Source organism: Cnephaeus nilssonii (genome assembly GCF_951640355.1).
Source record: "Cnephaeus nilssonii genome assembly, chromosome: 13".
In the NCBI taxonomy this organism is placed as follows: Eukaryota; Metazoa; Chordata; class Mammalia; order Chiroptera; family Vespertilionidae; genus Cnephaeus; species Cnephaeus nilssonii.
In genome coordinates this window covers 41202416-41220496 of record NC_137084.1, presented here as the reverse complement: position 1 = coordinate 41220496, position 18081 = coordinate 41202416, and the positions used below count along the sequence as shown (strand labels likewise).

The 18081-nt window shown below is 38.8% G+C and overlaps 1 protein-coding gene across 1 annotated transcript; it reads right to left on the bottom strand.

Moving 5' to 3' along the window:
- Nucleotides 1-458: 458 nt before the first annotated feature.
- Nucleotides 459-7512, bottom strand: LOC307109578 (olfactory receptor OR51C1). Its single transcript, XM_079788391.1, has 2 exons — nt 7381-7512; nt 459-1444 (listed from the first exon to the last, which is right to left on the bottom strand). The coding sequence occupies exon 2, from the start codon at nt 1407-1409 to the stop codon at nt 465-467; it is 945 nt and encodes a 314-aa protein (XP_079644517.1). The 5' UTR covers nt 1410-1444; nt 7381-7512; the 3' UTR covers nt 459-464.
- Nucleotides 7513-18081: the final 10569 nt, after the last annotated feature.

The window sequence follows — 18081 nt, the reverse complement described above, 5'->3', positions numbered from 1 at the left end:
TAATATTTAGAATGAAAGGTGATGGGGAGAAGAAATTCTAGACTTAGGGCTTTAGGCTGTTTGTTCTTTTCATTCTATTTAAAAAATTTAAATATATTTTTATTGATTTTAGAGAGGAAAGGAGAGAGAGATAGAGATAGAAACGTCAATGATGAGAGAGAATCATTGATTGGCTGCCTCCTGCATGCCCATACTGGGGATCAAACTCACAACCCAGGCATGTGCCCTGACAGGGAATCAAACCATGACCTCCTGGTTCATAAGTCAATGATCAACCACTGAGCTATGCCAGTCAGGTAGCCCTCACATTCTTATGTCTGTGTATTCACATTTGTAAAATAAAGGAGTCAAGCTAGCTGATATTCTATATATTACCCAATCTGTAAATTTTTGCTCAGTTTTATCGAGCACTAGTTCTATTTTTTAATAACATGACTTGATGTAGAGTGGCTAGAATTCTGAGTCTATATGTCTTTGGAATGGAGAATTTTTATCACAGCTCTACGTATCTGTTTGGTCTTCACACTGTAGATGATGGGGTTCATCACAGGTGGGATCAGCAGGTAGGTGTTAGCAATCATAGTATGTACATATGGTGGAGCCTGTTTTCCAAATCTGTGAACAAAGGATAGACTGATCAATGGAATATAGAAAATAGCAACAGCCCCAATATGGGAGATGCATGTGCTGAAAGCTTTCTTCCTCTCTTCTGGGGATGCAATGCTGAGGACAGTCTTAATGATCAAAACATAAGAAAGGAGGATGAGGATTGAGTCCACCCCAACCGTAGAGATCATGGCTGTCAACCCCACCACATTGTTGATCTTGGTGTCTGTGCAGGAGAGCTTCATCACATCAGGGTGGAAGCAATAGGAGTGGTGTAGCACGAGGCTGCGGCAGTAGGACAGTCTTTTCAGAAGGGCTACCATTGGTGTCAGCATCAGTGTCCCCCTGATGACAATTGCTACTCCAATTTGAGCTATTCTGGAGTCAGTTAAAATGGTTGCATACTTGAGAGGATGAGAGATGGCTACAAAGCGATCAAAGGCCATGGCCAACAGCACTGAGGATTCCATGACAGTGAAGAGTTTAATAAAGAACATCTGTGACAAGCAGGCATTAAAACTGATCTTCCGGGCATTGAACCAGAATATACCCAACATGGTGACTAGTGTGGATATGGACAAGCCGAGGTCAGTGGTGGACAGCATGGAGAGGAAATAATACATGGGTTCATGGAGACTGGGCTGAGTGACAATGGCAAAGAGAATCAGGCTGTTTCCCGAGAGGGCTGTTATATAGAGAAAGCAGAAGGGAATGGAGATCCAGATGTGGAAGGCTTCCAGCCCAGGAACGCCAGTTAGCAGGAAAATGATGGAAGAGGATGTGGTATTCTGCAAGTTGGACATGCTGAATTATAAGTACAGAATTCCAAGGTGAAATTCTAGAACAATAAAAAAACTACATTTAAAAAATTAATCTAAACTACAATTAAGTTAAACTACAATTTAAAAATAAAACCTATAATTTTATTGAACCCCAAACAAACCCAAGATGAATATCTATATACTACATAAATATGAATAGCTTATTTAAATTGATAAGAGAATTTTAAGTTTTCAGCTGCTATAGTAAGTAAGATTTAAAATTTTTGTATTATTTATTTTTTTGTATTTCTCACAGCCCACAATTTTTCTTCCCGGGGGCCCTTTGCTTGTAGCTATGTTTATACTATGTGACCTTTTCTTTCATTCCTCTTGTCAGAGATGTCTGGACTAAATAAAGACATTTGACCCAAGACTGGCAGATCATATTTCATTCTTTTTGGAATGTTTAAATTGTGATAAAGAGGTAGCAGGTTGGTTTTCCTGTATAGTTGACATAAGAGAAAAATAGATTGGGGCTTTAGAGCAACAGTATTCCATCAGCCATAAGTATAGAATACAGAGAATCTTAGGATGATTTGGGAAGCCAGAAAATAGGAGAGATATTTATAATATATGGAACACATATTAAATGATAATAAATGGCTTAGGCACCAGCGCAGTGTGTCTACAGTATCTAACCTTTGCAGTGACCCTTAGAATGCAGCACCTGGCGTCACATTTGAATGGGATGGAGAGTTAGAGCACAGACCTACCACCACAGGGACATTTGTGCTGCCATGTTCAGCTATATTTGTTTCTTCAATTTGCCTGAAGACTAGTTGTTCTCCAGAACAGATTTTCTCCGTTTTGTTAAGACGTACTTTTCAAGAGATACCTAGTACAAAGTTACTGTTTTGCTTTGGAGGAAAAGATAAAACTTTATGGAAAACATCTTGTTTCTTTTTTCATCGAGTAGAAAATTCAAATTAGGCATATGGGTTTGTATGAGTTGGAAGAGGTGATCTGGGGAGAGCAGAGTTTAGGGTTGTGGCTGGAGAGGGCTCGATCAGTGAGAAGTAGCCAATATTACAGTAATGTTCCTTGGGGGAACCTAAGAGTTTCCAAGATACATAAGTTTACCCAAATAAAGTGTACCTCAAGGATTACCTAAAGGAATATTAGATTGAAAATTGGGACATTTTGGCCCTGGTTGGCATGATTTTGATAATATGCAATGACTGAGTTGTAATTTTGCTGAGTTCTAGGAAATTTTATGAGATAGTTTTATTTTAAAATTATCAATTGCTATCTGAAATTTCTCACTCATCCTAACTTCTTCATGGCTCCCCTTACATTATTTCATGAATTCAAACAATTTCTTCATTGCTCATATGCATTCTTCTTATCAGTTTCTTCCCTTCCTTTTCTGGCTTAGATATCAGAGGAAAAAACATAGAGTTTAGGTTGAAATGATCTGTGCTGAGTATGGCAGAAAGGAGCTCCTCCAAATCCTTTTCTCCCTCCTACATCTTCCTGCACTTGCTCCTCATTCATGCTGGGCTCCAACACAGGGGATTTCTTACTCCGTTTCATAGCCAGTAATTCCACTCAAGCTCTTGATCACCCATCATAAACACTAGTTCGTTTCAGTAACAAACAGAGCACACACTGTATTGTGTCAGCATTAAGCATATGAAGCAAGTAAAATAACAGTGATTTGGTGTCTGAGAAAACCAGAGAGTTTGCCAGGACCTCATCTTTTGGTTCATGGGTTGATGCTTAACCGCTGAGCCAAAAGATGAGGTTCAGCTCACATAAGCTGAGCAGAACCTCATCTTTTTAAAGCTGAAAACCTTATTTTTAGTAAGAGCCCAGTAATTCTTATGAAAATAAGAAATGAAAAAGTGCCAATATTGAATACCTACTACATGCCAGGCACTGTATTAGTTACATATCAGAGGATATGTAACTCTACTGCTACCTGTAGAGTGCACAAGGATAAGATGCTTCTAAGCAACTAGAGGCCAGGTGTACAAAATTCGTGCATGAGGGGGGGGGGTCCCCTCAGCCCAGCCTGCACCCTCTCCAATCTGGGACCCCTTGGGGGATGTCCGACTGCCGGTTTAGGCCCGATCCCAGACATCCCTCTCACATTCCTGGACCATTGGCTCCTAATCGCTCACCTGCCTGCCTGCCTGGTCACCCCTAACTGCCCCCCCTGCCAGCCTGGTTGCCTCCAACAGCTCCCCCTGCCAGCCTGGTCACCTCTCACGGCCTCTCCACCGGTCTGGTCACCCCACGCAGCCTGCTGTTCAGTTGTTTGGTCGCCCTTCACTAACCCCCCTGCCGGCTTGGTCACCCCACGCAGCTTGCTTGTTCCGTCGTTTGGTGGCCCTTCACTAACCCCCCTTGCTGGCCTGGTCGCCCCACACAGCCTGCTATTCAGTTGTTTGGTTGTCCCTCACTAACCCCCCTGCCGGTTTGGTCATATGCAGCCATCTTGTGAGGGTGTGAAGGTTAATTTGCATATTACCTCTTTATTTAGGATAAGACAGAAATAGTGTGGGGTGACAGATAGTGTGTGTATGTAAGAATGTGTCTGTGTGTGTTCAAGAATTATTAGTTCCAAGAAATCTTAACAGAGTAGATAAAATATAACTGTGTAAAGTTCTGATGAGCAGAAGTGAGTTCACAAGGATGAAAAACAGGAAACAGTGTTTTTGACATGAAGACATAAGCAGGGGCTGAGTGAAATAACAAAATACAAGAAAATCACTATGCTGGAGCCTCACATGCAAAGCTAAAGGAATTGGCGGTGGCAAGGACATGAAACTCTTGCATTCCAAGGGAGGAATAAGGAACATAGATTTTAGTTGCAGAGCATCAAGAGCCAGGCATTTCCAAATATTTTATGAATAAGTAAACAAATCATCCTCATCTCTTCTGATTTAACTCCAACAAAATTCCTTTCCACTTTAGTATCTTATTTTGCAACATTGGCTCTCATTTGGCATTCTATAATATTCAAGTTTTACCACGCCCCTCAGACACATTTTTCTATAGATATTTTCAACACACACTCAATTCACCCAAGATATATTGACCATATATCATAATTGGCCATTGTGCTTAGCTAGTGTGGGCAGTAAGACAAGTCCTGTTTCTCCTCCCATTCCCTGCCATATATTTTATGACAAAAAATGTTCTTTGGACAATCTGCTTCACCTTCAGTAACAATCTGAAAATTTTCTGCAATGACTCACAGAAAGTTCTCCAACTAATGCCATCAATGACTTTCTAAACAGCAAATCCAAAAATTTATTTTCAGATTTGTTTCCCTCCCCCTCTTCTCAAATTTCTTCCATGTTGCCCACCTCCTCTTTGAAACTTTCTCCTTCATTACCTTCAAGACAGTTATTCTGTGGGCTCCCCAGTACTCCCATTTACCAAACAACATTTTTGTACTCTATCTTTTAATTGTGGTATTCCTTAGAAGTCTGTTTTTTTAAAAAAAAATGTTTTTATTGATTTCAGAGAGATAGAAACATCAATGGTGAGAGAGAATCATTCATTGGCTGCTTCTTGCAGGCTCCCTACTGGGGACTGAACCTGTAACCCAGGCATGTGCTCTGACTGGGAATCAAACCTCAACCTCCTGGTTCATGGGTTGAGGCTCACATGACCTACTGACCCACACTATCTGGGCTTTTTTTTGTGTGTTTCTTTTTGAGAAGTCTCTCTTTTTTTTTTCTTGCTATCCCAGATATTATACTCTCCTTGGGATATCTTAGTTATTCCCAGGGTATTAAATAGTATTTATATCCAAATGACTTGCAAATTTGAAGTCTAATTGTGGCCTTTCCTGAGTTCTATATTTCAAAAGCTGATAGAATTTTTAAAGCTGTGGCAAGGTTTCAAACTTGAAGGGAGTAACAAATTTTGGAATTAGAGTGAGATCACATCAATAATTTAGGAAAATGACTGGAATCAATTTGGAGAACAAATCAAAGCTCTCTGCTTAGTGCCAGTGAATAAAATTTTATCTCACCTTGAGGGACATCTTCAATCACAATCCCTCAGATAACTCAACCTCAAATGAGCCATACCCAGGGTATTCCTTTCCCCATTCCAACTTCTCTCTCTCTTCTACGCTTTATTTGTTACAAAATGACATTAAATTCTAGCAAATCATCTAATTAGCATTACTTCCCTCCCACACACAAACATATACACACATTCTTCTCCCTCTCATCCCCTACATGCAAATATTAATTAAATTATTATTGATTCTACTTTTGAAATGTCAAAAATGAGAGCATCAGGTGGTCTACATATGAAGACTAAGGAATAGCAATATGGTTGCTAGTGGGTACTTGAAGCTGTATTTCATTGCATTGTCTTAAATTGAAAGAATGTAACTGTTCATATCAAAGAATAAAGGAGAACTAATGTATACTATTAGGAAGAGGCGCTAAAGTTCCCCCAATCTACTCTTTTAAAAAAACATTATTGATTTCAGAGAGGAAGGGAGAAGGAGAGAGAGATAGAAACATCAATGATGAGAGAGAATCATTGATGGGTTGCCTCCTGCACACCCTCTACTGGGGATCGAGCCAGCAACCCAGGCATGTGCACTTGGCCGGATCGTACATGGGACCCTTTAGTCTGCAGGCCAATGCTCTATCCACTGAGCAAACCGGCTAGGGCTCCCAAGCTACTCTTTTGCACTGCAATCACCCTCAGATCTGTTCGATCCATCCTCTCCAATCCATGCACAATCTTCATTTTTTGTGTGTGAGAAATGAGCTATAGTCTCTCAACTAATTTTTCTGTCCACTTAGATCACAATGATTCTCTTATTTTGTTGTTGCACTGTTGTGAGCTGCAACTCATGTTTATGTCTTTAACTGTTAAGTTAGACCATATGACATTATCACTATTATCCAAGCCATTGTCAATGTGTGTGACTGATGTGAGTTCAGATCCTTTCTCAAACACTAAGTAGTTTTGAGACCTTCTACAGAAATACGAATTAAAAACAGTAATCATAACAATAGTTACCATTGATTGGAGCTTGTTACTTGAATGTTAAGTTACTGTGCTGAGCACTTTATAATCTTACTTTTTAATTCCTACGAGGCAAGTATTATTAAATTCACTTTAAATTATCTTTTCTGATAAAGAATCTGAGAGGTTATGAAACATATTCAGGGTCCCTCACAACTAGTGAATGTCAGAGCTGAGATTCTAAAATCAGTTCTTCCAAATTCCAAGGCTCATGTTCTTAAGAACCATTGTCACCTGTAAGTAATATAAACTTTTTTTGATCCAGTTTCCTCATCTATAAGGAAGAATATGCCTAATGTAGTGCGTGGCATGAAGTAGCTGTTCAAATGGCATTTTTTTTTCATTTTTTATTAAGAAACATTGAGCTTAGAAATAACTTTTTTTTAATCCCCACCTGAGGATATTTTTCCTTTGATTTTTTGAAAGAGTGGAAGGGGGAAAGGAGAAAGAGAGAGAGAGAGAGAGAGAGAGAGAGAGAGAGAGAGAGAGAGAGAGATGTGAGAGAGATACATCAACTGGTTGCCTCCCACACACCCCCTGACTGGGGTCAGGATTGAGCCTACAACAGAGGTATGTACCCTTGACCAGGAATTGAACCCATGACACTCTAATCACTGAGAAAACCGGCCAGGGCTAGAAATAAGGTTTTAAGCCCCTGACAACCTTTTTGGTTTCTCAAGCACCAAACCAGTAACCATCATAAATATATTAGCACAATGATTAGGTCATATAACTAACAAACAACCAGTTAACCAAACTACACCAGGATGAACAAAACAGATATTTCCTAATAATAAATAAACCCATAATTCTACCATCCACCTCAGTCCATCACCTCACTGTCTAATCTGACTTTAAACAATGTGAGGAAATTCTCCCCTATGGATAAGACATCTCAGCTAATCCAGAATTAAGCCTTTTCATTGAACAAAACATTTTTACTTACAGAGCCAGTTCTCTCAGGCTGACTTAGAAGGCTGAGGAGGCTTTGGATGCCAGGGGAGATCCGAGCTTACGAGACTTGTTCCAGCTTGGCTGCAGACAGTCAGAGAGCCGAGAGACCAATTCCTCGTGGTGGTGTAACTCACTGAGTCTCCAGTGTCTAGAGGTTCCCAGAAGACTTCCTTTTCCCCCTCAGATAGTCTTTTTATATCTGTTCCATTATGCAATTACTTACCGTGGCTATGTGCTTCAAAGGCTGATATAATTTTTTCAGTCCTTGTGCTCTTTTATGGAAGGGCTTAAAAACAGTTTTAGATATAATTCATATACCACCAAATTCACCCATTTATAAATACAATTCAATAGGTCTGTAGATTCACAGACTTGTGCAGTAAGCATTATCACAGTCCAATTGTAAAAAATTTCATCACTCTCACAAGAAATCCCATACCCATTAACAGCCACTCTGAGGAGGCTTTTTAAAAATGAAATTCTATACCAGATTGTGAAACGGCATCACCCTTTGTAAATGTAAATCAGACTTGACTCCTTAGCAGCAATTGCTGTTCACAGCAGTTATGTTTCATTAACCTACCTGTGCTTCTTAGCATCATTTCTTTACACTATTTATTGCCTTGTAAGACTCTCAGCCCTGACTTCTGCTTTTCTGTTTCCTGCTTCAACATGACCATCCATATAAGTTGCTACATGCATGAATTGTAAAGGTTGTATAACATCTTACAACTGAATATAAATCCTTTACTTCTGTGTCACTGAGAATTTTTGTTACCTGTAGTTTTGACTACTGTGAATAATGCTGCAATCAATGATCCTCTCTGTAAAACATGGCCTGTGCCTCTGATATTTTGCTTTGGATGAATTGCTAGAAATAGAATATTATGGGCCTGTTGAGGCAATAATATACTGGAAAATTCACTTCCAGAAAGTTAATACAGATATCATAAAACAGTGCTTAGTAACTCTGTGTATTGTAAGGACAGAAAAAGGCCTCTCTCCTCCTTTGCTGTGGCCTTCCACAAGTTATGAGAAGCACTTGGTAGTTAGATGCCAAGATTGCTGGCTCCCCTGATTCAAGCTGCCCCTCTATTCAAATAGAGTGAGGAGATAAGACTATACTTTCAAGGTTGCATTTTTGTACCCCCCTCCTCCCTGCTGTTTTAACAACTCAGGGATAATTCACAACAGGGAGCCTCTAGTTAGTAGAAAGTTCCTTCCCCCCTCCCTTACAGACAAGCCTCTTTTGAACTCTTCATAACTTTTGTTCTAAGCTTGTTTTAGTTATTTTAGTTTATTTTTTTCTTTATTGATTAAAGTATTACATATGTAGCCTTATTGCCCCATTGCCCCCCCTTCCTCCCCCTCCTACTCATGCCCTCAACCCCCTGTTGTCTGCATCCATTGGTAAGGCTTATATCCATGCATACAAGTCCTTTGGTTGATCTCTCCTCCTTACCCCCAATCTCCCCTACTTTCCCTCAGAGATTTGATGGTCTGATTGATGCTTCTCTGTCTCTGGATCTGTTTTTGTTCACCAGTTTATGTTGTTCATTATATTCCATAAATGAGTGAGATCATGTGATATTTATCTTTCTCTGACTGGCTTATTTCGCTTAGCATAATGCTCTCCAGTTCCATCCATGCTGTTGCAAATGGTAAAAGTTCCTTCTTTTTTTTTTTTACCACAGAGTAGTATTCCATTGTGTAGATGTACCACAGTTTTTTAATCCATTCATCTGCTGATGGGCACTTAGGCTGTTTCCAAATCTTAGCTATGGTAAATTGTGCGGCTATGAACATAGGGGTGCATGTATCCTTTCTGATTGGTGTTTCTAGTTTCTTGGGATATATTCCTAGGAGTGGGGTCACTGAGTCAAATGGGAGTTCCATTTTTAGTTTTTTGAGGAAACTCCATACTGTTCTCCATAGTGGCTGCACCAGTCTGCATTCCCACCAGCAGTGCACGAGGGTTCCTTTTTCTCTGCATCCGCGCCAGCACTTGTCGTGGGAAAAATACTGATAAGACACCTCCTTAAGACATCTGCTGGACTGTCTCTTGGAATGCAAACAAACTGTAACTTTTTAAGACAACCATCCCTTCCTCCTCATCAACTCAACTTCAACACAGTCCCCCTTCCTTCCTTGGCTCTTAGCAACAGCAACCACTGGCTCTTTAAAAAGAAGCCACTCTTTCTTCCCTGCCCTGTATTGACTATAATACACAGGCCCTTTTTTCCCTTAGAAAGTAAAATAAATTTCCTCTTTGCATCTCTTCTCTTAGTTGTGAATTCTTTCAAGCCTACGTCACTGGCCAAAACCTAACATGTATTACATTAAAAACAACAACAACACATTTTCTGATTTGATATAACTAATTTATCCATACAAGTATCTAGTAAATATTTACACAGGGTGTCCTATATTTCAAACATTATGCTAATGCTAAGTAATGGGAATTAAAAAAAAATACAACATAGTTTTTACTGCCCAGGGTCTCCCAGTTTAGTGTAGAAAACAGACAAGGTAACCAATGATTATCAGTGTTGATAACCAATAATAAAGTGATCTTTGAGGCATGAACCAAGTGCTTTATGAATATAGTAGGTAAAAATCTCAGTCCACAAGTTAGGTGTATAGAAATAAACTTTTATTTACTTTTCTATAATTCAAGCTATTTTCTATTTTGAAAGCCCACCCCACTAGGTAGAAGAAAACGAATCACAATAGTTTGAGATATTTCCCATCTGTGTTCAAATTTTGATGATCTTATATCACAGAATTTGGGTAGATGGATCTGGCCAGCAATGTCATCTGATGTGAGATACCTGTTTCCCTCTTTAGTCTTTAGTAAATAGTCCCTGTAGATCGATGTAGACTTATGGCTCCCTTAGAACCTCAGACATTCCCACCATTTTCGGACCACTCTTGAGCATATAAGTATTGGAGTCACCCTTGATTTCTGCATCCTGCACTCTGTATAAAAACCCGAAAATCCTTCCAATATCTTTGAAAACATAACCAGAATTTAATCATGCTTCATCACCTCCAAAAATGCTTCCCCTATCCAAATCACAAGTATCTTCCACTTGGATAATTTTAGCAGTTTCTTAACCATTCTCCTGGTTTCCATTCTTATCTCCCCACCACCCAATCTGTTTCACCATGGAAAATATCTTGGCCTGAAATTTTATTCTTTATAATGCAACAAAAACAGTAACAACAAAACAATATCATATTATGCATTCTATGTCCAATCTATTATGTCAGATGTTTATGGTAGGCAAAATAATGACTCATGAAGATGTCCACATCCTAATGCCTGGAACCTGTGAATATGTTACTTTTACATGCAGAAGGAACTTTGCAGATATGATTCAAGTTGAAGATGTTGAGATGGGGAGATCATCCTGGATTATGTGGGTGGGTCTCATCTAAGCAAATGAATCCTTAAAAGTAGAGAACTAGAAAGATGATAGCATGAGAAGAACTTGATTCACTGTTGTTGGCTTTGCAGATGACAGAAGGAGATCATGAGCCAAGCAATGTGGGAAGCCTGTAAAAGGAGAAAACACAGGGTTTTTATTCTCTCCCAGGGTTTTTATTCTATTTCTTTAGAAAGGAATGTAGCCCTGCAGATGCCTTAATTTTAGCTCAGTAAGACTCATTTCAGACTTTTGACCTACGCAACTGGAAGATAATAAGTTTGGTATAAGAATCCATTATTACTTTGACTTATTCTGTTACCAAGGATTAAAGGGTTTAAGTAATTATTTAGGTCTCTCAATTAATAAGTGTCACAACTAGTATTCAAATCTTGGGCTATTTGGAGACCTTTTCAGTTTTTAAAATTCATTCCTTAGACTCTAAGGCTTAGAGAATCTTCACATCCTCCTTATAATACTAATTCCTGTTCAAGTCATTCTAAACCCTACAGCACACATGCTTGCTAACACATTGTCACTTGTGTAAACTCATATTTGACACATGAAGTTTTGTTCTCTGGTGCCTCCTTACAATGAACTCCTTGAGACCTTTGAAAACATTTTCTCTACCAGGCTGGGCAAATTCTAGGGCAGTGACTGATTTCCCATTAGTTTCAGAAATGACTTGGGAATGATTACATTTATTTTTACTTTGGCTGAAAGAATGTGACTTTTATTTTCAGAGCAATAGTTACTACAGGATTATCAAGTACGTTCTGCGCCAGCGCTTGGTGCAAGCTTTTGGAACTGGTATGCATACCGGTACAGCACCGACACACACTGGCACACTACTTTCAAAATATGGCTCTTCTCACTGCCCTCCTCTCCCCAGCCTAGCTGAAGAGTCTCTGGTAATTTGATTCAATCTTTTAAAAGTCTGAGCAAAGTGTCCCTCAATAAAATCACTTAGCAACAGGAATATGCAGTGGTCAATGTCAATACCATTCACCCCAGGAGACATACCACAGTCTGTGACGTCATTTACCTTCATATTAATGTTTTCCAAACTTGTTAACCCAAACAGGAAGAGCAGAAATAGGAACAAGAAAACTGTGCCATAGGGACTCGCAATAAATATTATCTACTGAGTGTCAACATTTTACTACAGTCAATAGTGAAATATTCTTGCCTATAAAATCAGTAAATATTTTTTTAAAACATAATACATGTTAGGGTTTGGCCAATGATGTGGGCTTGAAGGAATTCACAACTAAGAGAAGAGATGCAGAGGAAATTTATTTTACTTTCTAAGGTAAAAAAGGGCCTGTGTTTTGCTAGTCAATACAGGGCAGGGAAGAAAGAGTGGCTTGCACTTTTGAAAGAGCCAGCAGTTGCTGTTGCTAGGAGACAAGAAAGGAAGGGAGATTGTGTTGAAGTTGAGCTAATGGGGACAGAAGGGAGGGTTGTCTTAAAAATTTAGTTTGTTTGCATTCCAAGAGACAGTCCAGCAAATGTCCTAAGGAGGTATCTTATGAGTATTTTTCCCAAGCCTGTGAAACAAGCTTAGCACAAAAGTTATGAAGAATTCAAAAAGGCTTATCTGAAAGGGTGGGGGGAGGGAACTTTCTACTAACTAGAGGCTCCCTGTTGTGAATTATCCCTGAGTTGTTAAAACAGTGTGTGTGTGGGGGTGCAAAAATGCAACCTTGAGAGTATAGTCTTATTTCCTCCCCCTGTTTGAATAGAGGGGCAGCTTGAATCAGGGGAGCCAGCAATCTTGGCATCTAACTACGAAGTGCTTCTCATAACTTGTGGAAGGCCACAGCAAAGGAGGAGAGAGGCCTTTTTCTGTCCTTACAATACACAGAGTTATGTTTCTGTGTTTGGTGGACTAAGCACTGTTTTATGATATTTGTATGAACTCTCTGGAAGTGAATTTTCCAGTATATTATTGCTTCAACAGGCCCATAATATTCTATTTCCAGCAGTTCATCCAAAGCAAAATATCAGAGGCACAGGCCATGTTTTACAGAGAGGATCATTGATTGCAGCATTATTCACAGTAGTCAAAACTACAGGTAACAAAAATTCTCAGTGACACAGAAGTAAAGGATTTATATTCAGTTGTAAGATGTTATACAACCTTTACAATTCATGCATGTAGCAGCTGATATGGATGGTCATGCTGAAGCAGGAAACAGAAAAGCAGAAGTCAGGGCTGAGAGTCTTATAAGTCAATAAATAGTGCAAGTTCTGAAAGAAAAAGAGAGGATGAGATAGGAGTAAGTGGCCTGGGGCTTATGTATTCAAATTGTAGAAATAAACCTAAAGCAAGCAAACAATAATAACAACAAATGGTTGCTACGTCAATGGTTATTCTGTTTATGCCACTATTTACAAAAAAATACCTGGGTTCTATAACCTTTCTGACCCTTCATGGTCTGGTAAAAGTCTCATTTTCCTCTTTTCCTGGCTCTCGCCATGCCAAATTACTAGCAGTTCTACCCTGTTGATTTGGCCAACACCAACCATTCAATTTTAGTGGATAAGGAAAAGAAGCTCATTCTTACCTCTCATTCAACTTCTGGCTATTCTGATTATTCCTATTTATCCCATTCCTCTCTGCTTCTAACATGTCTTGTATATGCTTCCACCAACATTCTCCATTCATTATTATAAAAATATTGTATAAAATCTATATATCTGTTTTTAAACAAGATCTGACTTGCAACAGTGAACACAATAGACATTGCCCCAGATATTACAAAGTCTAGTGGAGGACATAGTTAAGTACATTAGGAATTACAAAACAGTGTTATAGTTACTCTAAAATGGGAATCAATAGAGATCTTTGCTACTGAAAGAACAATAGTATTGATATCACCTGAAAGCTTGTTAGAAACGCAAATTATTAGATGTACTAAATGATACTTTGCATTTTTGCAAGATAGCTAAGGGACTCACGTGACAATCCTGTTTGAGAATGCATGTAGATAACATAAGTGTTGGGACAACCTAGCCTCGTGTTCAAGGGAGGCTAATCAAATATATTTGCTAAAAGGAGATATGAGGAAATAAGAATAATAACTAATTAAATGTACTTCTTGGCATAAAAAGCTGTGCCAAGTATTACATTGTTTTACAAAGATCTACTAGATGGAAAAGGGTGTGAAGTAACTATTTCCAGGGGAGCTAGGAAGGAAGGTAGGAGAGTAGAGGGTTGTGCAAGGAGATGATAAAAGGTTAAGAAAATGTTTTAAGTGCAGTGGGCAGATGTAGTGTTTCATCCCTAGGCAGACTGAGCAGTATATTCAGAAACCACAAAGCAAGGCAATTGAACACAAGCACAAAAACAAAACAAAACCCAGTGAAATTGAAACCCACACACAATATCCAGCTTAATTAATTTATCTTCAATTTTGAAATAAGAAAACTTAGGAAAAAAACTATTTAAAAAATATTTTTATTGATTTCGGAGAGAAAGGGAGAGGGAGAGAGAGATAGAAACATCAATGATGAGAGAGAATCATTGATTGGCTGCCTCCTGCATGCCCCTTACTGGGGATTGAGCCCGCAACCTGGGCATGTACGCTTGACCGCAATCGAACCCGGGACCCTTCAACCCACCGCCCAACGTTCTATCCAGAGCCAAACCAGGTAGGGCTGGAAAAAGCTATTTTAATTGTAATATAAATGTAAATTTTATAACAATAAAATATCTTTTGAGTTAATTTGAGGCAGAATTGAGGAATCAATAAACACCTATGTATTGCCATGGAGAACAGGATGAGACAAGGCTCAGAGGTGAGCAAAGCGTGCCATGTTCAGATGTCCCCCATTCAGTGTTGTCAGTGTTCTGGATTTTGGCCACGTGTGTAGTGGTATCTCATTGTTTTTTAAATTTGCATCTCCCTAATGACATATAACGTGGAGCATGTTTTTATATGCTTGTCATTTCCTATGCCTGTGCACAAGTTAGTAACAACCCCCAAGATATTCATAATGCACAGAAAAGGTCTTGGGCTCTGAAACACATAGTATTGCACTAGTGTCAGTGAATATAGTTACTCAGCAACTCTTTGCTATATGGGCTGTCTTATGATTGCTGTGCACTGGCAAATGAATGGGGAGTGAACTCATGGGAGATTCATTAACAACACTTATCTCTTATTTTTGCACTATGCAAAGCTTTGATTTATAGCTGTTCAGAGGTCAAATTGCTCTTGAATGAGAACTGAAATTGTAGTTCATCTCCAGGACTCTCCTTTAGGGAAATACGAGTGAAGCTAGACTGAAAAGAAGTTGCCCTTTATAGTCTGTTGTTTGGGGCACAAAGAATTAGCAGGGCACAGCTGCATAGAGTTCTCTCCTAGGAATTTGTGTTTTTGCTGGGTAAAGGCCTCTCCTAATACAGCTTCTGAGCTCTTTATAAAGGGTCTCTTCCTCAAATCTGATAGCTCTCCATTCCTGAGAAGTCCCTGGGTTCTTCTGCAGAAGAGATACCTTTGGAGATGGGGCAGGACTGATGAGAGACTGTTTCCCCAGCCTTAGCACCTTTCTATCTGGTTTTAAGAAGATTCGCTGTTACTGTCTGAGGTGACTCTTCAAAGAGCAGGGGGTAGGATCAAGCAAATTCCCTTTCCAGACACAAGAATTCTTCTTTGCATGAGGTCAGTATTGTAGTTTATCCAAGTCTTTTCTGAATACATCAGGGGCTGTATAATTTTTGGATAGTTTATAAAACCAACAGTTTAGAGGAAATTGGTAACCTCAGTAGTATATATTTAACATATTTACATATTATATGTATTCATATATTATGTAATTTAAAAAATAATTTCTATATTGTTCAAAATAGTCATTAAAATGTAGACTGCAGTCTTGAAGTTGTGAACATATGTTCATTCCACAAGTTTTTTGGTTTTTTTTTAAAGTTGAAGTTCTTTTAAAATAAAGAGTGGCAAAACATGTGGTTTGAAATCAGAGAGAAGAAAGTAACATGATTCCTCTGAGCCTTGATTTTCTAAACTGAGCCTCAGTTTTCTCATCTGTAAAAAGTAACCAACAATACCCAATGCATGTTGCTGTGATAGTGATTGATATGAAGCTTTGTAGTTGGGGCAATCTATTTATACATTCTTGGTGATCTGGCTATAAGAATAAGTCATAGCCCTGGAAGAATTCTCCTCAGGAGAGAACAAAGCATTAAAATGTATCTTTCCAAGAATAGTTATTTAATATTTGCTCATTAGGTTTAGTGAAAAAACACACTCAAGGGTGGTTTTAAAATCATAGAATTAAAAACAAAAACAAAACAAAACAAAAAAACAAAACTTATTCCTGCCCAGAAGCTTCACTAATAGAGTTCCATGCATTGGAATAGTCCTACTATGTTGCTTTGATTATATAAGTTGAAAAGAAAAAAGATTCCAGAAGAATCATGCAGAGTTGTGGAAAGAAGGATTCTAAGATAGAGATATAATAAAGAAAATTGTTGGTACTTAAGGAGTATTTAATACATTATTAGCATTGTTTTCAAAAAGAAGGCTAGCTATGTCCTAGCTGGTTTGACTCAATGGATAGAACTTTGGCCTGTGGACTAGAGGGTCCTGTGTTTGATTCTGGTCAAGGGCACATGCCTGGGTTGTGGGCCAGTAGGGGGTGTGCGGAAGGGAAGGTAGTTGGTCAATGATTCTCTCTCATCATTGATGTTTCTATATCTATCTCCCTCTCCCTTCCTCTCTGGAAAAAAAAAAATGAAGGCTACCTTGGACACTTAAATAATCCACTGGGTTCTCTTAATTTATTTGCTATAATAAAAAGAGCTTTAACTTGAAAACCTGCTTCCTCATCTTTAAAATAAAGAAGATATATTCTAAAGGTCCATAACACTTTATCTAGAAAAAAACTGTTTTTATCTCCATGTCTAAATTTGGGCAAAGTCCTAGCATCAAGGATAAATACCAAATTAATAAGAATACTGTTAGTTTGTAATTTTTTCTTTTAATACTGTATATGCCAATTTTTGTTACATGACTTTTACATCTAATTTGAGGGAGTCATATATCAGGAATCACAATATGTGCCTGATAGTAAGTGTCTCGGGTCTATAACTATGATTAGATGCAATTCCTTTTTTTTTATTCAACACACACTTTTAGATGTTATTGCGCCAGGCATTTTTCCTGGCTCTGAGGTCACAAGTCTGGGAGAAACTAATGAGGTCCTTGTGTGTTCCTGAGGGTCATTTTTACCTTAGAGGCTATGCCTCTGCAATCTTTTTTTTAGTTATTATTTTGATTTTTATTAATTTCAGAGAGGACGGGAGAGGGAGAGAGAGATAGAAACATCAATGATGAGAGAGAATCATTGATGGGCTGCCTCCTGCATGCCTCTTACTGGGGATGGAGCCCGCAATTTGGGCATATGCCATGACCGGAATCAAACTCTGGACCCTTCAGTCCACAGACTGATGCTCTATCCACTGAGCCAAACAGGCTAGGGCATATGCCTCTGCAGTCTTAACAGTAGATACTTCTTTTGTCTTTTCCTTAAATACTGCTATTTCCCAGGGCTGTTTCCTCAGACCTCCTTTCCCTTAGATTTTATTACTCCAAGATATTTTTGCCACTCCTGTGACTTCAATCGACACCAGTTTGACAACTCTCAAAACGTTATCAGGAGGCCATCACTGAGGTTCTTGCATGTATGTCACAGGTGAAAAAGTGAGGCTTCTCTTACAACTGATGTCCAAATGCTTACTCCAAACCTGTGAATTATATATATATATATTTTTGCATTGTCTCAAGTCAAGCTTTCCAGCATTAAATTTTTAGTGAGTTCTCAAGAGGCTTTCTGCCTCTTGAACCTTTAGTGAGTTCTCAAGAGGCTTTCTGCCTCTTGAACCTTTCTTCAGATGCCCAGAGAAATACCTTCTTGGTCACATTTCCTGTAACCAGTTATTTTCACTCAAGTTGAAGCTACTGCCTGTTAACTGGTGGGGGTAGGGGTGGGGGAGGGGGGTTTGAAATGAGACTCTCCAAGTTAACTTACACTCAGATATTTTCTTTTCAGTGTCATGTATCAACCTTCTTGGAGTACCATGTCAAATGCTAGTTCTGTCCATTGTACACACTGCCATTTGGTAGGTATATACATATTTGTTGAGAGAAAGCATGCATCAGTGACTGAAAGAGGAACATAGACTTTAACAACCAAGCGTTCTTTCTGTAGATAAAAATAGGGTGTCTGAAAAGTTAGTTCAA